Source organism: Trachemys scripta, chromosome 8 (assembly GCF_013100865.1).
Source record: "Trachemys scripta elegans isolate TJP31775 chromosome 8, CAS_Tse_1.0, whole genome shotgun sequence".
Lineage (NCBI taxonomy): Eukaryota > Metazoa > Chordata > Testudines > Emydidae > Trachemys > Trachemys scripta.
The window spans coordinates 108,979,377-109,002,518 of record NC_048305.1 but is presented as its reverse complement, the minus strand read 5'-3'; the positions used below and the strand labels follow the sequence as shown (position 1 = coordinate 109,002,518).

The window sequence follows — 23,142 nt, the reverse complement described above, 5'->3', positions numbered from 1 at the left end:
ACAGCAGCTACTGCCAGCAAGCTTCCTCTATCCTGAGCCCTGTCGTGTCCTCCCCTGCTCTGTGGAATGAGGTAAAGGAGCGGGGAGAGGGGGACACCCTGACATCAGCATCCCTCTCCCCCTCCCCCCCCCCGCCAGCAAGCAGGAGGCTCCTGGGAGCAGCTCCAAGGCAGAGGGCAGGAGCAGCACACGGCCATGGGGGAGGGACACCTGAACTGCCTGGCAGTTGATCGCCTGCTGGGGGGCTGCTGCACAGGGAACTTAGGGGAGCTGAGAAGAGGGCTACTGGCCCATCCTGGTTCCAAGCCCCCACCAGCTAGCTCCAACCGGCTGCTCTTCCTGCAAGCAGTGGACAAAGCAGGCGGCTGCCAAATAACAGGCATTGCGCAACTTTAAACGAGCATGTTCTCTAATTGATCAGCAATGTAACAACAAAACAACGCTAACCGGGACGACTTAAGTGAGGAGTTACTGTATAGGGAAACAAATGGAAGTATTTCAAATTAAAAAACAGACAAAAGCAATCAATGGTATCTTTTCAACCAAAACTGCTGGTAAGTGGTTTTGCCAGACAGAGTGTTTTCTTGCAAAGTTCTCTTTGCACATCTTAAGATTTGTCTGTCTGTTTGGTCACTGTTGGTGCTATTAAGGCAGAAATGCTTCTTACAATCCAATACTATATGGTTTTGATGTGGTTTAGATGGGCCATTATTCCCTGCTTCTTAAGTCATAGCTTCTGCTGTCCTACTATGCTGCTGCTTCTTATTGCAGAAAGGCCTTGGCCTACACCAGGAAGAACATAAACATCAGGGAACTCAGTGTTGTCTGCTTAGCCTGCCAAGTGTTCCTTCTCCAGATCTCTGGCAAGGTGGTGCAAGTCCTGACAGACAATATTGCGGCCATGTTCTATATCAACAAGCAGGGAGGAGCTTGATCCTCTACCCTGTGTCAGGAGGCCATCCATCTATGAGATTTCTGCACGAAGCACTCCATCCACCTTGAGGCATCACATCTTCCCAGAGCCCAGAATGCACTGGTGGATCGCCTCAGCAGGTCCTTTCCCTCTCACCACTAGGGGTTCCTTCACCATAAATCATCAGGTTCATCTTCCAAAGCTGGGGGTCTTCCCAGGTGGACCTGTTCGTGACCAAGCAGAACAGAAAGTTCCACCAGTTTTTCTCGCTGTGAGGGCACAGCGTGGGCTCTCTCTCCTATGCCTTCCTGCTCCCATGGACAGGGCTGCTGCTCTACGCTTTTCCCCCGGTCCCTCTGGTTCACAAGGTCCTCCTGAAAATCAAGCGGGACAAGGCGAGAGTTATTGTCATAGCCTCAGTGTGGCCACATCAACACCAGTTTGGCACGCTGCTGGATCTATCAATAGCAATCCCACTCCTGCTTTCGCTCTGTCTGGACCTGATCTCAGAAGACAATGGCCGGTTGCTTCACCCAAACCTCGCCTCTCTTCACCAACTGTGTGGATGTTACATGGCTGAACCTGGAGGAGCAGGCCTGTTAGGAGCTAGTTCTCCAGATCTTGATAGGTAGTAGAAAGCCGTCCACTAGGGCTACCTACCTTGACAAATGGAAGAGCTTCTCAATTTGGGTGTGACATAGAGGTCTCTCTCCGATCCGGTCTCTTCAGATTATCTTGGACTATTTAAGAACATAACGGCCATACTGGGTCAGACCAAAGGTCCATCTAGCCCAGTGTACTGTCCTCCAACAGTGGCCAATGCCAGGTGCCCCAGAAGGAATGAACAGAACAGGTAACTATTAAGTGATCCATCCTCTGTCGCCCATTCCCAGCTTCTGGCAAACGGAAGCTAGGGACACCATACCTGCCCATCCTGGCTAATAGCAATTACTTCCTCCATCTAAAGCAGCAAGGTCTGGCCCTTGTGTCTATCAAGGTGCACTTGGTAGCAGTCTCAGCCTTCCACCCACTGGTGAATGGCAGGTCAGTGTTCTCTCACAAGATGGCGGTCCGGTTTCTCAATGTACTGGAGAGACTCTATCCTCAGGTCCTCCCTCCGTGTGACTGTCAAGGTTCATGGGCCCTCCCTTTGAACCTCTAGCGTTCTCCTCTCTTAGAAAGTTGTCTTCCTGGTGATGATCACCTCAGCCAGAAGGGTTTCTGAAATCAAGGCCCTTATGTCAGAACCACTATACACAGTGTTCTTCAAGGACAAGATCCAACTGCACTCCACCCGGCTTTCCTGCCAAAGGTGGTTTCACAATTCCATAGCAACCAGGCTATTTTCCTGCCAGTCTTCTTCCCGAGGCCTCACAAAAACTCTGAGGAGCAGCAGCTTCACTCATTAGATGTTAGGCATGCCCTCACCTTCTGTATTGAAAGGACTAAACCCTTTCACAAATCCATATAGCTCTTTGTAGCAGAAAAGATTAAATGGCTTCCAGTATCAGCCCAGAGGAACTTGTCCTGGATAACTGCCTGTGGGCTTGCTGCAAGCAGGCGAATGTCATACCTCTGGCCATCCTAACTGCTCACTCCACGAAAGCTCAGGTCTCTTCAGCGGCATTCCTTGCACAAGTCCCGGTCCAGAACAACTGCAGGGCAACAACTTGGTCATCAGTGTATACCTTTGCATCCCACTATGCCATCACCCCACAGGCCAGAGACGACGCCAGGTTCGGAAGAGCAATGTTGCAGCCAGCATGTCCGTGAACTCTGATCTCACCTTCTGAGGTACTACTTGTGAGTCATCTTATGTGGAATGGACATGAGCAAGCACTCGAAAAAGAAAAAATGGTTACTGACCATAATTGTTGTTCTTTGAGATGTGTTGCTCATGTCCATTCCATGACCCACCCTCCTGCCCCTCTGTCGGAGTGGACCAACAAGAAGGAACTGAGAGGGTGCATGGCCTGTGACGTCCCTTATACCAGCACCTGAGCGCGCTGCACCAGGGGGTGCTAAAGCCAGCCCAATGGATACCACTGAGGGAAACATCTCCAGCAACAGTGCACACGGCATGCACACACCTAATGTGGCATGGACATGAGCAACACATCTCGAAGAACAACAGTTACGGTCAGTAACCCTTTTTTATAGTATTATTTATTCTAATATTTCTGTAGCTCATTGCTGTAGTGAAAATATCTTCAGTGCACTGATGTGTTCGTTGCTTCTCACTAGGTAGGAGCTCAGTCACTGGTAGTCAACTTGTATAATGTATCTGAATAGCTCAATCACTGGTAGTCAACTTGTATAATGTATTCAGGTTGTTCTGAAGGATAGCGGTTGGTAATGGTATTGGAGTAACAGATGAAAAAACCTGGAGATATGTTACAGGACTCCCCTTATGCTCAGTAATATGATTAACATTTTAACATTTTCTATCAGTGTGCTTAATTCTATAAGTAATTCTTATACATTTTCTAAAGCAAAAAACAAAAACAAAAGAAAAAAAAACAATAACCTAGCACAAAAAAAGAAAGGAGGAGAAATTTAATTACAAAGAGTTTGGCTGTTTAAAAAGAGCAAAAGCTATATTAGAAGCATGGCTCTGCCATATAAAACAGGGATTACTATAAACAGAACCATGTCTAGAAGGGATTCACCAGATAAAATGGTCAGATTTAACAAGACACGAGCTCCCTTCCAGGGCTCATAGAGTCACCAAGTGTGGGTCTGATTGGTGTGTTTCCACTCTTACCAGGTGCGCTCAGTCATATGGAGTGCAGATGACAATAAGTTGATTTCCTGTGGCACAGATGGTGCAGTGTACGAGTGGAGCTTGTTGACGGGTAAGAGGGAGTCAGAGTGTGTGCTCAAGTCCTGCAGCTACAGCGGTGTTGCCATCTCTCCTGATGCCAAAATCATCTTTGCTGTTGGATCTGACCAAACACTCAAGGAAATTTCAGATTCTTCGGTAAGCCAATTAACATACATACCTGTGACTTTGCTAGGTCCTGGCAGGCAGCTTAAAGGACGGTCATTACCCAGGGAAAGCACCGGTGCTTTCCTCACCCTACCTCCCATTTTCCAATTTAGGCAACTGGGAAGGAATCTTATCCTCATATGCATCCACCAACACCTCCTACCATCTGAAATGTTATGTTGTTATTTATCTATGTTCTTATACTGTGCCCTTCACCATGATACCTGGGCATTTGTTGCTGTTTCATTTCAATTTATGATACTTCCAGCAATTTTTCAATGCATATGACACATTAACTTTGAGATACATTATCAAAAGCTTTACTAAAATTCAAATATATGTCATCAATTGCAGTTTCCCTTGTCCACAGCTTTTCTTTACAGAAGCAATTAAATGTGTGTGACAAGTGTTTAAAATTTTCAAAAGCACCTAAGTCTCATCTTCAAAAGTTACTTAGACACTTTTGAAAATTTTACAAAGATCTGGTTTTTACTTTTGAACTTTGGGGTACAGATGTGGAGACCTGCATGAAAGACCCCCTAAGCTTATATTTTACAAGCTTAGGTTAAAAACTTTTTTAAGGCACAATTTTTTGTTTTTTTGTTTTTGGATGGTATTGCTGCCACCACCAAGTGATTTAAACAAACATTTAGGGAGGGGCCACTTGGAGCCCTATCCCCCCCAAAATATTCCCCCAAGCCCCTTCACCCCATTTTCTTGGGAGACTTGAGAATAATATACCAAACAAATAGGTTAACAAGGTGAGCACAGACCAGACCCTTGGGTTTTTAGGACACTAAAAACCAATTAGGTTTTTAAAAGAAGAACTTTATTATAAAAAAAAAAAAGTAAAAGAAGCACCTCTGTAAAATTAGGATGGAAGGTAATTTTACAGGGTAATAAAAAGACGTAAAACACAGAGGCTTTTTCTTTAGGCTTAACTTTAGGCTTTACAAAACAGGAATAAACCTTTTTTTTAGCATAGGCTAAATTTACAGGCTAAAACAAAAGTTAATTTAATGCATTTTTTTGCTATTACTATAATTTTTGTAATTTTAGATGTATTATTTTAGTAGAAGCTGTATTACCTGCTTGGTTATTTTTTGTTTTTGTTTTAAGAGGGAACACACACAAAAGAGCACAAACAAAGCCTTCCACCACCCCCACCCCCACCCCCAATTTGAAAGTATTTTTTTGGTTAGGTGCCAACTAGGTTAATTGAACTGATTAACCCCTTATAGGTAAGTGATTTTGTACCTTTGGCCAAGAGGGATTTTATATTACTGGATACATAAAAGTTGTTACCCTATTTTTAATATTTATGACATGCCCCCCAAATTACAGACGGTGTTGGACAGCCTGTTTTATACTGTCTGTGATTTTTTTCTGGAGCTTTAGGAGAAAACAGAGTTAATAAGACACATGAATCTTTAGATATACTACTGATTATATCAAAACTAATATTTTTTACATTTTAAGGATGATTTTAACCAGTTGATTTTGGGAAATTTTTACAGGAGTGCATTAGCCACTTTGTTAGAAGCTTTTGAAATGTGTTTTATTTTAAAATTAAAATTTTGGCGAGCTAAACTTTACCGAAGAAGTTTTTTGTTATTTTTTTTGACAGTATGAAGCCACTTTAGCTCAGCATGGTTGGTTTGCAGGTGGAAACACCGTTTCCAAACATATGGACGTAGCTTTTTTAGAGGGTACACAATGGTGTAACTTTTTTTTTTTGGTGATTGACCAGTGGCTTTTTTTTTTTTTTTAGACAGTTTTTTGCTGAGAAACACGAGAGGATGGCATTTTTTTTTTTTTTTGCATTAAAACTACTTTTACACCATGCTTGGACGCATTTGTGGTTACTAGGAAAGGTTTGTTAAAGTTTGGGCCCTTAGCAAAGGGTTAGACATGAGTGTCGCTTTAAGCTGGTTAAAGGCCTTTTGACACTTTTTGGTTTACTGAACTGCATTTGGCTGGGTTTTTTTTTTTTTTTTTTTTGGTTAGGTTTGTCAGTGGGGCAGCAATCTGGCTTTAGTGCAGTACAAATTGCCTGTAATATTTGGCCAAGCCTAATAAGGATTGGACCTATTTTTTTGACTTTGGGACAGGCCACCTTTGGATAGCATTTACTTTGGCCGGTAGGGGGTTGATAGTTTTGTGACTGTAGCAGGGTGGACACCCGCTCCTGCCCTGAGGGGTTTGGAATAGCCCTGCAGAAGGCTGTTGCAGGAAGAAGCAGCTACTGGGCTGATTGGGGAAGTAGCTGCAGCTGGGCCACACCCTAATCAGAGCCCAGATGGCCTGTATAAAGAGCCGGGAGCCCAACAATCTCTCTCTCTGCTATCAGAGGGCCCGGCTGCAGAGAGCTAGACACAGACTACCTGGGTGGAGCAGGGCTGGGGAGCTCCAGCCTGGAAAGCCCCAGGCTGCAGCCTAGGAGAAGGCTAAGGGGTACTGGGGGTTGCAGAGGGCAGCCCAGGACTAGGCCAAGGCAGCAGGTCCAAACCCCCCTTGCCGATGATGAGTGGCCTATACTGCAGTCTGCCCCAGAGAGTGGGGGCTAGTTGGTGACTGGCAGTGGCCTTATCCTGACGTGAGGTGGAGTTAGTGGGTGGGGGTTCCCCTGGGAGGGGAGACCAGTGTGTGTGGGTATTGCCAGGGGGCAGCACCCAGAGCAAGAGGCACCGGGGTCCTGGGAGGGACATGGGGCCAATGCAGACGACAGGGCGGATCACCGGCCTGCAGAGGGCATTCCAGAGGCTGGTGAGCTAATTCCCTGGATGACCAGCAGGAAGTGCTGCAGGGGTGAGTCCAACCTCTTGCAGTGACCCACCTGGCGTTTAAGGTAAGCTACTTTGTTTAGGCCTATGTAGGGGTGTGGACACCTGCTCCTGCCCTGAAGGGCTTAAAACAGCCAGGAAGAGGGCTATGGCAGGGAAAAGCTAGGCTGATTGGGGAAGTAGCCACAGCTAGGCCAGGCCCCAATCAGGCCCTGCTCTGGTCCCTATGAAAGGTTGTGAGCCAGAGGCCCAGAGACAGTCTCTCCCTGCATTGAGAGAGAGAAGGGCCTGGCTGCAGGAAGCTAGAGACAGGGTACCTGAGTGGAGCAGGGCTGGGGAAAGGCAGAGGAGCTGGGGAGCTCCAGCTTGGAAAGTCCCAGGCTGCAGCCTAGGAGAAGGCTAAGGGGTACTGGGGGTTGCAGAGGGCAGCCCAGGGGTAGGCAAAGGCAGCAGGTCCAAACCCAACCTCACCTGTGATGAGTGGCGTATATTGCAGTCTGCCCAAGGGAGTGGGGCTAGAGGGTGACTGGCAATAGCCTTACACTGAGATGAGGTGGGGTTACTGGGTGGGCGTTCCCCTGGGTGGGGAGACCCAGAGTGTGAGGGTACTGCCAAGAGGGCAGCAACCTGGAGAAAGGGGCACCGGGGTCCTGGGAGGGACATGGGGGCCAGTGGTAAGGTGGATCACTGGCCTGCAGAGGGTGCTCCGGAGCTGGAATGAGCTAATTCCTGGAAGAGACCAGCAGGAGGTGCCCCAAGGTTGAGTCTGCTCCTCTACATGTGGTGGAGAATGTGGGCATGAGTGGTCCGCCCCTGATACAAGGGGCTGAGCAAGAGTGAGGACTAGGCAGATTGTGCCAGCAAGCCCGAGGACTGTGGGAAAGTTTCCTGGAAGAAGGACTGAGTCTAAAATGGTGAAGAAGAGGAGCAGTTATTGGAGGGCCTGGGCGGCCCATCTGGCCGAGCGGCAGAGGGCGTTGCTCTGGCTGCTACGGGAGTGGGCACCCGGACCCTATAAGAGACCAAGCGCAGGGGACGAGATGCCAGGGCCTGGACTTAAAGAATGTTTTGCCTGTATGTGACAAGGGCACTTGAGAAGGGAGTGTCCCTATCAGGAGGGAGCAAAGAGGCCCTGCCCAGAAAAGGCGCCCCCTGTGAGGGTAACAAGGGGGGGCCCAGACTTGTTGGGCCTGTGGATGGCCGGGGCACCAGAAGAGGGAGTGCCGATACAGGACTCACAGGGCCCGGGCTAGCCCTGAGGGAAGGGCTAGGCCCAAAACAAACAGTAGAAGGGCCATGGCAGGGGAAGACACAAAGGGTGCTTCCACTGCCACCAAGAGGGGCATTTAAAGAGGCATTGCCCCCGAGGCAGAAAGGGGGAGTACCCGAGATAAAGGCTCGGTCTGAGACCAGCCCCAGGGAAGGGGTGATGAAGACCGAGACCCCTAGAGAAAAAGAAGCTGGGGCACTGAAGCCCCACCTAAATCGGGGATCCCATGGGGGAGCCGAGAGGGCTACTGTGGGGACCCAGACAGAGGAGGAAGCGAGCAGGCTGCTCCAAACACTGGAGAGCCTGCAGCAGGGAAGGGATGTCTTGCGGGCCCAGCTGAGAGGAATGCTGGGGCATTAGGGATAGACAACCCCCCACCTCTGGTGGAGGGGATCTTGAGGTGGGGGGTGTGTAGGGGGGTGGACACCCGCTCCTGCCCTGAAGGGCTTAAAATAGCCAGGAAGAGGGCTGTGGCAGAGAAAAGCTAGGCTGATTGGGGAAGTAGTCACAGCTGGGCCAGGCCCCAATCAGGCCCATCTGGTCCCTATAAAAGGCTGTGAGCCAGAGGCCCAGAGACACTCTCTCTGCATTGAAAGAGAGAAGGGCCTGGCTGTAGGAAGCTAGAGACAGGGTACCTGAGTGGAGCAGGGCTGGGGAAAGGCAGAGGAGCTGGGGAGCTCCCGCCTGGAAAGCCCCAGGCTGCGGCCTAGGATTGGGCTAAAAGGTATTGGGGGTTGCAGAGGGCAGCCCAGGGGTAGGCAAAGGCAGCAGGTCCAAACCCAACCTCGCCTGTGATGAGTGGCATATACTGCAGTCTGCCCCAGGGAGTGGGGCTAGAGGGTGATTGGCTGTAGCCTTATGCTGAGATGAGGTGGGATTACTGGGTGGGGGTTCCCTTGGGAGGAGAGACCCAGAGTGTGAGGGTACGGCCAGGGGGGCAGCAACCTGGAGAAAGGGGCACCAGGGTCCTGGGAGGGACATGGGGGCCAGCGGTAAGGTGGATCACTGGCCTGCAGAGGGCGCTCCGGAGCTGGGATGAGCTAATTCCCAGAAGAGACCAGCAGGAGGTGCCGCAGGGGTGAGTCTGCACATCTACAGCCTATTTGATACTTTTTAGTTTTAACAGTTAGTTTTGCCTTTTTTGTGTGCTTGAAGACCTTTTGTAGATGCTTTAGGTGTTTTGCTCACAAATTAGAAAAGATGGCCACATTATTAAGGTAGGCGACTGCAGATTTTTTAAATGTTGCTAGGAGACTATTTACAAGTTTTTGGAAAGTGATGGGTGCATTTTGCAGCCCGAAAGGGAGCACATTAAATTTAGGTAGCCCTACATTGGTGATGAAGGCTGACCTTTTTTTGGTGGTTTTATTTAACAGTACTTGTCGGTACCCCTTGGTTAAGTTTAAGGTAGAGATGAACTAGGCACGTTTTAGTTTTTTTAATAGCTTATTTGTGTATGGCATTGGATAGTTGTGTGGGCGAGTTACAGCATTTAGCTTACGGTAGTTTACACAAAAGCATATATATATTTTTTTTTATTTGGTTTGGGAACCAGAACCACTGGAGATACCTATGCACTTTTAGAGGGGCGGATTACCCCCATTTGTAACATGTTTTGGATTTTTTGTTTTATAGCAGTTTTGGCTTGAGGCACCAACCGATAAAGTTGGGCTTTAATTGGGTGAGCATTACCTGTGTTAATGGAGTGGTATGCCCATTTGTTTTGTTTTGGGGTGGCTGAGAACATTGGTGCGAAGCTAGTGCACATCTTTTTGATTTGCTGTTGCTGCATACATTTGAGGGTTATTGAGAGGTTTACTTTTTTTACGCCACCGTTACTTTTTTTTTTGTAGTAGACACCTTTAGGCCACTTAGCATTATTTTTTTTTTTCTGGGCTGTAAACTGACAAACCTTTAATTTTTTGGACTAAAAGAGCTTTAGAGAATTAACATGGTATACTTTAGGCTTTATGTTTGAGGTGGGAGATGCTATGAGATAGTAAACAGCTTTTAGGCGCTTTTGGACCATGAATGGCCCTTTTCATGATGCTTTTATTTTATGCGCCTGGAACACTTTTAAGACCATGACCTGGTTTTTTACTTTGACGGAACGCTTTTTGGCATGTTTATTATTCCAAGCCCTTTGCTTTTTTTTGAGTATTTTTTAGGCTTTTTTAAGCAAGGGCTAAAAAGTTTTGTAGGGTGTTTTGTAGGTTGTTTACAAAGTTTAGAATGTTAGTTTTTGGAGAAGGCGTAAACCTTTCCCATTGCTGCTTTACCAACTGTAATGGCCCCTGAACCTTGCGGCCATACACAAGTTTAAATGGTGAAAACCCTAAACTGGGATGTGGTACAGCCCTGTAGGCAAAGAGCAACACTAGGTTTTAATTATTGAAGTGCTTATTTACGAATTTACATATTATGGCCCCCAAAGTTTTATAAAACTCTTTTACCAGACCATTTGTTTGATGGTGGTAAGGGGTGGCAACCAAGTGGTTTGCCCCATGAGCTTTTCAAAGGCTTTTTATGGTTCCTGCCAGGAAATTAGTTCCAGAATCTGTAAGGATGTCAGAGGGCTAATCTACCCTGGCAAAAATGTTTGTTAATGCCTGGCACACACTTTTAGCCCTGGTGTTGCTTAGAACTACGGCTTTTGGTCATCGGGTGGCAAAATTTATGAAAATTAGTATGTACTGCTTTTTGTTGGGTTGTGTGGTTTTTTTTGTTTGTTTTTTTTTTTTGTTTTTGAAAAGGACCCAGAATATTTACAGCTACTTGCTGAAATGGAACCTTAATTATGGGGAGTGGCTGGAGAGAGGCTTTGACCTGGTGGTGGGGGGGGGGGTTTGTGGGGGGGGGGGTGTTTTTTTTTTTTTTTTTTTTTTGGCACACCTTACAAGACTGGACATAAGTAGAAACGTTCTTGCCCATTCCCTTCCAGTGGAAGGACTTCCCCAAACTGTCTTTCGTCCTGTTTACCCCAGCATGGCCACAAGTTTTCTTGTATAAAAGGTGTGGGTTTTTTACAACAAACCGGGATTGATTAGACGAGCTGAGAGGTGGTGGGTTGCTTTGTGCCGCTATCCAAACTTTCTGTAGGCTTTAATGTGCTTTCTGCTTGGCCTGGAACTGTTCTTTTGATGCTGGAGGCATTAGTTTTTTACTGGATTGTGGCCTTCAGCTTGGTTTCTTTGGAAGCGATGTAGGTTGCGGGGCTGTTTTTGTTGACTGTGAACCGCTTTTTGCTGGTGCACTATGTTGTGTTTTAGGCTCCGTCTGAGCCTCTTGCGCAGGTTTAGCTGCTGCTGCCAGTGCGGGCTTAGTGGTGCCCTTTGGTGTTGGAGTTATAGATGGGGTTGCAAGTGCTGGATTCAGTGCTGGCAATGGTTTTGGTGCTGGTTGCTTCACCCATTTTGGTTTTGGGACTGGTTTTGGTTGGGTATTTGGGACTGGATTCACTACTGCTGTCGCAGACGTTGGCATAGGGTTTGGTTTTACCACCTTAATCTGGGTTTTTGGTAACACAGACTGGGCCCTTGTAGAAGGCTTAGGAACAGAGCTAGGTGTGAAGGCTTGCTTAGCTTGGCTGCGGGTGACCATTTTCACCCTCTTGGCTAGCTTCACATGGTGGGCCAAGTTTTCCCCCAGCAGCATGGGAATGGGATAATTATTATAGACTGCAAAAGTTTACATTTCTGACCAGCCCTTGTACTGGACAGGCAACTTGGCTGTAGGCAAGTCAAGAGTTTGACTGGAATGGTTGAATTGTTACTTGGGCCTCTGGGTTGATGAATTTGGGGTTCACTAAGGATTGGTTGATAGCTGACACCTGTGCTTTAGTGTTCCTTCACGTGATAACCTTTTTCCCGCTCAGTTACAGTTTTTCTTCGCTTTGAAGGTATTTGGGAGGCATTTGGGCCTGACTTTTGGTGTGACCCCAGTGCAATGAACTGTAATTTGTTGGGGTTTTGGGGGCAGCTGGCCTTTACATGCCCCAGCTTGTTACATTTAAAACATCGCCCAGCTGACTGGTCAATGGGGTGAGATGGGTTGCTGGAGAATGGTGTGGTGGGATAAGGTGTTTGGGGTTTTTTGGGGGGTGTAGGTGGGGCCTTGGGCTGCCCCCAGTGTTAGAGTTGTTTTGGGATGTTTCTTTTGGTATTCGCCCAAACTGCGGCCAGGGTGGTTTGTGTTTTGTTTTGTTTTGTTTTGTTTTGTTTTTACTGCTACCTTCACCCATTTTGTTTTGATTTGCCCGCCTTTTTGGCGGTTTGGGACTGCCTGTATTAATTAGCATAAGAAACAAGACTTTTTGCTGAGTTTATTTTTTTTATTTCATAAGCACTGTTTTACATTATTATTGGTTATAGTTAGGAACTGCTTCTGTACAACCAAATTACACATTTTTTTTAAAGCTAGTTACACCCCCTTTTTTTTTTTTTACCCATTTATCTAACAGATTCTTGATTTGGTTTACATAAACCACATTACTTAGTCCAGCCCCTCTTTTAAGGGCTTTAAATTTTACTTTGTAAGTTTTAGGTGTAATTTTAAATTGTTTTAAAACCAAATTTTTAAATTTACCATAGTTAGAAGCATTCTTAATAGGCATTTTGTTGAATATGTTCGGAGCTTTTTCAGTTAATTTTGCTACCAATGTGATTATTTTGTGATTTTTAGGAATTGTATGGAGGCCGCACAGTCTTTTAAAGGTGATGAAATATTTAACAATATTACTGGATTTACTATACTGTGGATATAGTTGCTTCCATTTGTTGATTTTTGGGGAAGTGGAGCCAGCTGCTGATGGTTTATGCTTTTGGGCCAAAATTTGGGCCTTAATCTGGGCCTGTATTTTTTGTTTTGTTTTTTAACTTCAGGACTTTTTTATGGGCAGCCTCCTTCCTGGCTGCCTCTGCCTTCAAGCATTTTGCCTCCTTTCTTTCCTACACGTTCAACTTCACGGGCTTTAAGGCCATTTGTTTATGTTTTTTCTTTTCTCAGCTTTCAATTTTTGGCTAATTTTAGGGGGGGGTTTGAGCTTTGTTGTTGTTCTAGCCTTTCTGCGCTTAACCTAGCCTAACCCGAGAGCTAGAAAGAAAAGAAAAAAAACAGCTTGTGAATTCCCTTGCAGGAACTTAACTACTCTGCCTTCAGGCAAAGAAAAAAAAACTCCAGCTGCTCTCAGCTTAAAAAAAAAAAAAAGTCCTTTTTAAAAAAAACATCCTCCCTGGTTTTCAATCAGCCAAAAGAAAAATGTTTTTAAAATTCTGAGGTCTGTGCCTACAATTTAAAATGATCGCACCACATTGCCACCATGTCAGGATTCCCTCCCCACTTTGAACTTTGGGGCAGAAGCGCTGCCAGCTTTTTTGCCGCACTAGGCGGCGGAAGGTCCCGCCCCCGAAATACCGCTCCCAACAGAGGCGGCAGAAGGTCCCGCCCCCAAAATGCCAACGATCGGGGCGGCCGAAGATCTGGCTGCCGTGGTCACCGCCCCCCAAATGTAAGTGCCCTAGGCGACCGCCTAGGTCGTCTAATGAGTTGCGCCAGCCCTGCTTTGGGGTACAGATGTGGAGACCCACATGAAAGACCCCCTAAGCTTATATTTTACCAGCTTAGGTTAAAAACTTAGGTCAAGGCACACATTTTTCTTGTTCGTGGATGGTATTGCTGCCACCACCAAGTGATTTAAACAAACATTTAGGGAGGGGCCACTTGGAGCCTTATCCCCCGCAAAATATCCCCCCAAGCCCCTTCACCCCCTTTTCTGGGGAGGCTTGAGAATAATATACCAACCAAATAGGTTAACAAGGTAAGCACAGACCAGACCCTTTGGTTTTTAGTGTCCTAAAAACCCATCAGGTTCTTAAAAGAAGAACTTTATTATATTAAAAAAAAAAAAAAGTAAAAGCACCTCTGTAAAATTAGGATGGAAGGTAATTTTACGGGGTAATAAGACTTAGAACACAGAGGATTTTCCTCTAGGCTTAACTTCAAAGTTACAAAACAGGAATAAACCTTTCTTTTAGCACAGGGCAAATTTACAAGCTAAAACAAAAGTTAATTTAACACTTTTTTTGCTATTACAATTTTTGTAATTTTAGATGTATTATTTTAGTAGAAGCTGGATTACCTGCTTGGGTTGTTTTATTTTGTTTTTATTTTAAGAGGGAATACACAAAAGAGCACAAACCAAGCCTTTCCGCCCACCTAGATTTGAAAGTATTTTTTTCTCCATTGGTTTTTCTGGTTAGGTGCCAACTAGGTTAATTGAACTGATTAATCCCTTACAGGTAAATGATTTTGTACGTTTGGGCAAGAGGGATTTCATATTACTGCATACATAAAGGTTGTTACCCTTTTCTTTATATTTATGACAACCTATGTGACACTACATCCCATATTCTTCATAAATATATTGTTATGATATGATTATGGCATAACTATGATGTATTTTATGCAAGATAGGTTCTTCTTTGAGTGCTTGCTCATATCGATTCCAGTTAGGTTTGTGCGCACCACCTGCACTATCGTCAGAGAATTTTTACCCTAGCAACACCCAGTGGGTCGGCTGTGGAGCCCCCTGGAGTGGTGCCTTCATGGCACTGGATATATACCCCAGCCAACCCAGTGCCCCCTCAGTTCCTTCTTACCACCCGTGATGGTCGTTGGAACTGTGGAGCGCAGCATAGCTGTCCTCCACTCTCCCTAGCTCTTGTTTCCCAGTTAGATATTGTTGTAGTTATAGTTTTAGTGTATTTTAGTAGTTCATAGTTCTAGAGTAGTTTATAAGTGAAGTTAGCAGGCTGGAAGGGGGTTTCTCCCCCCCTCTTCTCCCCGGCATGCCGCCCAGGCTCATGCCCAAGGCTCCGGGTTTAAACCGTGCTCAACCTGTTCTAAGCTTATGCCAATGGGGGATCCTCACAACTCTTGTTTAAAAAGTCTCACCAGACCAATAAGTGTAAGATCTGCAAGGCTTTCCGGCCTCAAGCCAAAAAGGAGCGGGACTTTAGGCTCAAACAGCTCCTCATGGAGGCGGCCCTCAGCCCGGTTACTCCTTTGGCACGCCAAGTTCCGGCACCAAGTGCCTCAGTGCACAGTGCTCCGGCGGCGACCGTGAGGAGAGGCAGATAAAGTCCCACTGCACCACGTCCGCTGCAAGCTCCTTGGTGCCAATCCCTGTCTCCGGGTCAGAAGAGACCTCATAAACCAGAGGGGACTGCCTCACAACAGCAGGAACTGGCGCCCCCCTTGCCAACCTCGGATTCGTGTCTGGGACCGGAGCGACCGAGGATACAGGCGCCGACATCAGCACCGTTGACTCTGGCACCGGCAGAAGGGCCGTTGAGTCTGGTGAGTCCTGGCTCCCCGACCCATACTGTGGTTGCGCCCTGTCTTCCGTCTACGCCGGAGTCGTTTGCAACAACAAGGGCCTCATTGCCCTCACAGAACCGGCACCGTCTCAGACTGCGGCACTGCACTCCAACTGCACGATGCAGTCTAGGGGCAAGCCAACCCTATTACGTCCTCCATCTCAGAGCGTGGACTCTCGGCACCGCTCCCGATCTAGGAGCAGGTCCCGGCGCCGCTCGCAGTCTCGGCACCATTCTCTATCATGGCACCGGTCGTACTCGTGGCCCAGATCTTCCTCCCGGTACCGTTCCACCTCTTGACACCACCCCACGTCTCGGTACTGTTCGGACTCCTGACGCAGATCCCAGCACCAGTCTGAGCACCGATCCTGCTCAAGAGGCCGCTCCCGGTACTGCTCCCACAGACGGTCTTCATCGCGATCCAGGTCTGGATCGGCACCATTCTCGATCCTGGTACTGCTCCCCGACACTGCGCAGAGACCGCACACCTGTGGGCCAGCACTGCTCGGCACCGTTCCCAGCGGAGTCAACGCAGACACGCTCCACACCGCCCTGGCCCTCATGATCCGCCTCACGCTCTTCACAGTCTGATGGCATCTCCCGCTCAGCCTATCCCGCTCCAGGTCAGGCAGCGGACGACCTAGGCCATTGGCAGGATGGGGCTGAAGACCCTAGACAGGATCCTGCACACTGGTCTTTCTGGACCCCGTGAGCATATCACGAAGCCCAAGGGGCCCCACCGGCGGCCTCCCGCTCAGCACGTTCAGAGCCCCGAGTACCGGAGGCCACCATCAGTCATCCTCCCCCTGGGGGTATGGAGGTACCTGCGCCAACTCCTTCGCAGGCCCCAGACCCTGGTACAATGGATCCTCGGTCCCTCCCCTGCTGTTCCACCTCCCCTGCAGCCTCAGCACACTGCGCCACCGGCGCAATGCTCTGGGCAGCGGGGCTGCCAGCTCCTGGGGCAGCGCAGCTGCAGAGCCGGGGCCTCACCCGGTGCTCTGTACTGCGTGGTGGCATGGCTGGTTCCAGCCAGGTGGCGTGGCTGCCTGTCCTGGCGCTCCGGGCAGCGTGGCTGTAGCGCCGCCAGCCACCGGTGCTTCAGGCAGCACGGTAAGGGAGCAGGGAGCGGGGGCAGTTGGATAGAGGGCAGGAGAGTTCGGGGAGCTGGGCAGGGGTGTGGATAGGGGTTGGGGCGGTCAGAGGGTGGGGAACAGGGGGGTTGAATAGGGGCAGGAGTCCCAGGGGAGCAGTCGGGGGGGGAGGGGGGCTGGATGGGGCGGCAGGGGGCTGTCAGGGGCAGGGGTTCAGGGTGGTCAGGGGACAGGGAGTGGGGGGGTGCATGGGGCAATGGTCCCGGGGGCTGTCAGGGAACAGGGGAGGTTGGATGGGGCAGGAGTCCCGGGAGTGGTGCTGTCGGGGCAAGAAGCAGGGGGTGGGTCAGATAGGGGGCAGGGGCCAGGCAACGCTTGGCTCTTTGGGAAGGCACAGCCTCCCCTAACTGGCCCTCCATACAATTTCCGAAACCCGATGCGGCCCTCAGGCCAAAAAGTTTGCCCGCCCCTGCCCTACAGGGACATGTGATCAAGTCACCTGGTACTGAACTCCATCTTGGAATACCAGTGTTTTTCCACTGAAAGGCATGGAAAGTAAGCCTGGAGACAAAGGGTTCCTGCCATATGCAAAAGCTATTTTAAGGCAGGGGAGTGACATCATCATGGTTCTTCACTGTTTCCCCGCCCAAGGAGACTCCTGAAAACACCTGAGGAAGAAGGACTGAACTGGGGGAAGGGCTGACCCCAGGCTAGAGGGATTTCTAGCCTGTGAAAGGAATACCTGGGGTTTTAAGCTGCAAGCAAGTGCAGTTTGCCTTTTAAGAAGCTCTGCAACCGGCTTAAATCATCATTAGGACCCTACCAAATTCATGGTCTATTTTGGTCAATTTCATGGTCATAGAATTTCAAAAACTGCACATTTCATTGTTTCAGATATTTAAATCTGAAATTTCATGGTGTTGAAATTGTAGGGGTCCTGACCCAAAAAGGAGTTGTGGGTGGGGTGACAAGGTTGTTGTAGGGGGGGTTACGGTATTGCTACCCTTATTTGTGCACTGGTGGCGGCGCTGCTTTCAGAGCTGGGCAGCTGGAAAGTGGCAGAGCCGCCGCCAGCAGCAGTGCAGAGGTAAGGATGGCAGGATATGGTATTGCCATCCTTACTTCTCCACTGCTGCCTGCAGAGCTGGGCCCTCAGTCAGCAGCTGCCACTCTCCAGCCAACCAGTTCTGAAGGCAGCAGCACAGAAGTAAGGGTGGCAATACCACAACCCCCCTAAAATAACCTTGCAACCCTCCTTGCAACTCTTCTGGGTCAGGACCCCCAATTTGAGAAATGCTTGTAGTATAGGGTAAAATCACACAAGACCAGATTTCACGGTCTGTGACATGTTTTTCATGGCCTTGAATTTGGTAGGGCCCTAATCATCATTTGGACATGAGTAGCAAATTCTCACCCTAATCTCTTTAGTATATTAAGCTTAGATTGTGTTTTTGTTTAGTTAAGTAATCTGCTTTGAACTGTTTGCTATCCCTTATAATTAACTAAAATCTATCTATTGTAGTTAATAATAGTAGTTTTTGTTTTGTCTAAAACTAGTGTGTGGAAATCATACTTGGTGCAGAAAACTGTTGCATCTCTTTCTCCACATTGAGGGAGAGGGTGGATTTTATGAGCTTACACTGTACAGTTCTCTGTACAGCACACTGTATAGCCTTCCCATGCAGGTGCTGGTCAGAAAGCTTGTCTGCATGTTATTACAGCTGGGTGTGTCCCTACCTGTGTGCTCGTGAAAGTGTGAGATTGGGAGTGTGTCTGCAGCTTGTCACAGCATTACAGCGTGAGTGGGAGCCCAGGCTGGTGGGTTGAGGGGCTCAGTGGTACCCCAGTTCCAGGCAGCACCCAGGGGGAATTCGTTACACCCTAATACTAATTATTGCTCATGGCTCTGTTCCTCTAGGCAGATTTTTCTCATTATTTTGTCATTTTCTGTAAGTCAAATGGTGTGACAGCTGCTCATACACTTTATAGAGCTTAGTCTGTGCTGCTTTTCTTTTTTTTTTTTTTTTTTTTTTTTTTAGATCCTGCGTGAAGTGCCTACTTTTGATGTTACTTATACTGCAATAGTTGTGTCTCATTCTGGGCGCATGGTGTTCACAGGCACTTCAATGGGGACCATCCGATCTATGAAGTACCCACTGCCTGTGCACAAGGAGTTCAATGAGTATCAGGCCCATGCTGGCCCTGTTACCAAGGTAAGGAGTTTTTTTCTTTTCCAACCAACATCTGAGTCATTTGGACTCCCCTGCTCTTTGTTTATCTCTGTTTTCTTCTACTCTATAGCATCTGCTAGTGTTAAGGCTACATATTGTATGTGAAAAATGTTAGAATTATTTGTTTTAATTTTTATGAATGTTAAATCTCCTTGGTTTTGTTGGTTAAGGTATTGTTGGCTGAAAGGTAGATAAGGGTTAAATCCTGCAGCACCCCACTAGAGAAACACATAAATCAGTTTGGACTAGAAACAGGATCAGAAGAAGGAACTTTGAAATATTGAACAAGGGATCTTTGGAAGGCTGAAACTATCTGTGCCCTTTGGTGGATTGTTTCAGCAAATTTCAGGAGAATACACTTGCCTGTATCTGAGTTATGGGAGAGAATGAAAAAATACCTTCCCAGCATATAAAAGAAAAAAGAATTGTGCTCAAATATGGCTGAACAAAAAATTCCTAACTTGGCATATGGCACATTCTCTCTGAGGAAAAGTCTCCTATTTAGGTTTGGCTGGGGTGAAGAAAATAGAAATAGTTATAAGGGATTGGAAAATCTCTTCTGAGCATCGCCAGTGGATATTTAAGTAGAACCTAACGAAACCACCTTTCCTGTTTGAAAAGGGCAGTGAGAATGGCACATCTTCCCCGTCCAAACTGACATGCCCAGGGCACACTGCTTGGACAAACTGCAAGAGAGAAATTGTAACTGCCAATCTGTGTTCTAGCTATCCTGTTGTCTAGACTTGATGGTTAAAAAGCTGGTAGTTCGGCTACATTAGCATTCTCACCACAACTTCACTGATCGTAATAATGATAGGAACTCTTAGGGGAAAAAAATCTAGTGTAGACACAAACTATATCTCTCCCCTACCCTATATCGTTTCTACTCTTTATTCTGCTGTCTCTTCCCTCCTTAGATGTCCATAACATGTGATGACCAATTTCTGCTGACCGTCTCAGAGGATGGCTGCCTGCTTATCTGGAAAGTGTATGATAAGGAAGGACGGGGTCTGAAACGGGAGAAGGAAGTGGGATATGCTGAAGAGGTGCTGATCACAAAAACCGATATGGAAGAGAAGGTATTAAGAAGTTAAGAATACAAATCCTACACTCTCTCCTCAGACTCCCAGTCTAGACATTATGACCTACATTTGCAGAATGTTGTGACCAGCTCTGTCTCTACTACACTGTAGCTGAGTAGACTGGCCACAGTATAATTCATAAGGAGAGGCTACACCCCAACTGCTACCAATATTGATATTCAAAGAGTAGTGTATAGCAGTGAGGGTGCAGAGTAGGGGGTCCTATGCCTTTGAGAGCAGTTTGAGTGGAGAGGGCAGAAGCAGGATTTCGATTTACCATCTCATGAGGTCAAGGTTCAAAATTAAGATTTCTCCTGTTTCAGTGGTACATTCACCTCCCAATGGGCAAAACATTTAAAAATGTTCTGGAAACTCTCAGTGCCATAGTGCTGTTTGCAGAAGTGTGAATATGCAGAGGCAATACCCTCAAGGAATTGTAGTTACTAATAAATAACCCCTCTCTTAGCAATCTTGTTGGCTTTTTCATGGCAGACTCAAGTTATGCTAGAACTGAAGACTCGTGTGGAGGAGCTGAAGATGGAAAATGAGTACCAGCTACGACTCAAGGACATGAATTATAACGAGAAGATGAAGGAATTAACTGAAAAATTCATCCAAGAGATGGAGTCCCTTAAAACCAAAAATCAGGTATTCACTTTGTAGCAGGAAATAGCAAGATATCGCTTCTCTTATTGCTAACCACCTGCAAATTTGCAGTCTCCGAGCCAAAGATACAGCCTACACCTGAATCCGGTATCCCTGCATCTCTCAGCATGGTGAGTGGATGTCCATGACAAAACAGGCATGCTCTCGTCAAGTTAGGGAAGTTCTAATAAATAGCAGAAAGAATCAACAAGACAAACCTACCTGGCAAAATGGAAGATATTTTCTCAGAGATGCTACCAGAAATCAGTGCTACCTCATCACTCCTCAATTCCTCAAATATTTGACTTATTCAAATTGAAATACAAGAACCTGTCACTCAGTTCTGTCAAGGTACACCTAGTGGCTATCTCTGTTATCATCCACTGGTGCAGGGGCATGCAATTTTTTCTCATCCATTGGTAATTAGGTTCCTGAAAAGCCTAGTTAAGGTATTCCTATCAATCAAGGAAACTATCCCTATGGGAGGACTTGAACCTGGTACTTTCAACCCTCATGAGGACGGTCTTTAAACCCATGGCCTTTTCTTCCCTGCTGCACCTTTCCAGGAAAGTGGCATTTCTGTAACTTCTGCTAGAAGAGTTAGGGAAATTCAGATATTGACAGCTGATCTGCCTTCAACAATAGTTGACCTAGACAGTGTATCCATGAAGACACACCCTAAACTTTTCCCTAAGATAGTGACAGAATTTCACCTACATCAACAAATACATCTCACATTCTTCCCAAAACCTCACTGAGCTGAGGCAGCATTGCACATTCTAGACATCAGAGTCCTGGCCTACCACCTGAACAGGGTGAAACTAGGGCTGTCAATTAATCAGTTAACTCAAAAATTAATCGCAGTTTTAATCACACTGTTAAACAATAGAATACCAATTGAAATGTATTAAATATTTTGGATATTTTCTACATATATATTGTATTGCGTTGTAATTGAAATCAAAGTGTATTATTTTTATTACAAATATTTGCACTGTAAAAATGATAAACAAAAGATAGTATTTTTCAATTCACCTCATATAGGTACGAAGTGCAATTTCTTTATGGTGAAAGTGCAATTTACAAATGTAGATTTTTTTGTTTGGTACATAACTACACTCAAAAACAGACCAAAACAATGTAAAACTTCAGAGCCTACAGTCCACTCAGTCCTACTTCTTGTTCAGCCAATCGCTAAGACAAACAAGTTTGTTTACATTTACAGGAGATAATGCTGCCCTCTTCTTATTTACAACATCACCAGAAAGTGAGAACAAGCATTTGCATGGCACTTTTGTAGCTGGCCCTGCAAGGTAATTTACATGCCAGGCATTGTAAATATTTGTATGCCCCTTCATGCTTCGGCCACCATTCCAGAGGATGCTCAGTTAAAAAAATAATTTGTTAATTAAACTTGTGACTGAACTCCTTGGGGGAGACTTGTATACTCTGTTTTACCCACATTCTGCCATATATTTCATGTTATAGCAGTCTCGGATGATGACCCAGCACGTTATTCACTTTAAGAACACTTTTTCACTGCAGATTTCACAAAACACAAAGAAGGTACCAATGTGAGGTTTCTAAAGATAGCTACGGCACTCGACCCAAGGTTTAAGAATCTGAAGTGCCTTCCAAAATATGAGAGGGACAAGGTGTGGAGCATGCTTTCAGAAGTCTTAAAAGAGCAACACTCTCATGTGAAAACTACAGAACCTGAACCACCAAAAAAGAAAATCAACCTTCTGTTGGTGGCATCTGACTCAAATGATGAAAATGAACATGCGTCAGTCCACACTGCTTTGAATTGTTATTGAGCAGAACCCATCACCAGCTTGGATGGATGTCCTCTAGAATGGTGGTTGAAGCATGAAGGGACATAAACTTTAGTACATCTGGCACGTAAATATCTTGCGATGCCGGCTACAACAGTGCCATGTGAATGCCTGTTCTCGCTTTCAGGTAACATTGTAAACAAGCAGCGGGCAGCATTATCTCCTGCAAATGTAAACAAACTTGTTTGTCTGAGCGATTGGCTGAACAAGAAGTAGGACTGAGTGGACTTGCAGGCTCTAAAATTTTGCATTGTTTTATATTTTTAATGCAATTTTTTGGTACATAATTCTACATTTGTAAGTTGCACTTTCATGACAGAGATTCCACTACAGTACTTGTATTAGGTGAACTGAAAAATACTATTTATTTTGTTTTTTTACAATGCAAATACTTTTAATCAAAAATAAATATAAAGTGAGCACTTTACACTTTGTAATTGAAATCAATATATTTGAAAATGTAGAAAACATCCAAAAATATTTAAATAAATGTTATCCTATTGTTTAACTGTGTGATTAATTTTTTTAATTGCTTGACAGCCCTAGATGAAACCCTTTAGAAAAGCATCGAGACTGCTTGTCTATGTAGCAGAAAGGTCGACAGGCTCTGCAATTTTATCTCCGAGATTGCCAAACTGGATTTCTGATTGTATCAGAACATGATACAACATAGCCAAGGTAGAGCCACTATCCACAATGAGTACCCACTCTACTAGAGCACAAGCTGCTTCAGCAGCTCACTGCAAAAATCTACCAATATCGGATATCCGTAAAGCAGCTAGGTAGGCATCAGTACACATGATCACAAAGCACTATGCCCTAACTGAGGCTTCCAGAACTGATGCTGCATTTGGTAAAGAAGTTCTTCATTGTTTAACTCCTCCAAGCTCCCATCTCCTTGATGCAACCACTGCTTGAGTCACC

The 23,142-nt window shown here is 46.3% G+C and overlaps 1 protein-coding gene across 1 annotated transcript in view; it reads left to right on the top strand.

Moving 5' to 3' along the window:
* The window catches only part of LOC117882158 (cilia- and flagella-associated protein 57-like), a 94,433-nt gene that overhangs the window by 65,725 nt on the left and 5,566 nt on the right, over positions 1 to 23,142 (top strand). Inside the window, exons 10-13 of the mRNA XM_034780184.1 lie at positions 3,681 to 3,893; positions 18,465 to 18,638; positions 19,574 to 19,735; positions 20,231 to 20,386. Coding sequence (XP_034636075.1) covers positions 3,681 to 3,893; positions 18,465 to 18,638; positions 19,574 to 19,735; positions 20,231 to 20,386 — 705 coding nt within the window. The remainder of the gene's footprint in view (positions 1 to 3,680; positions 3,894 to 18,464; positions 18,639 to 19,573; positions 19,736 to 20,230; positions 20,387 to 23,142) is intronic.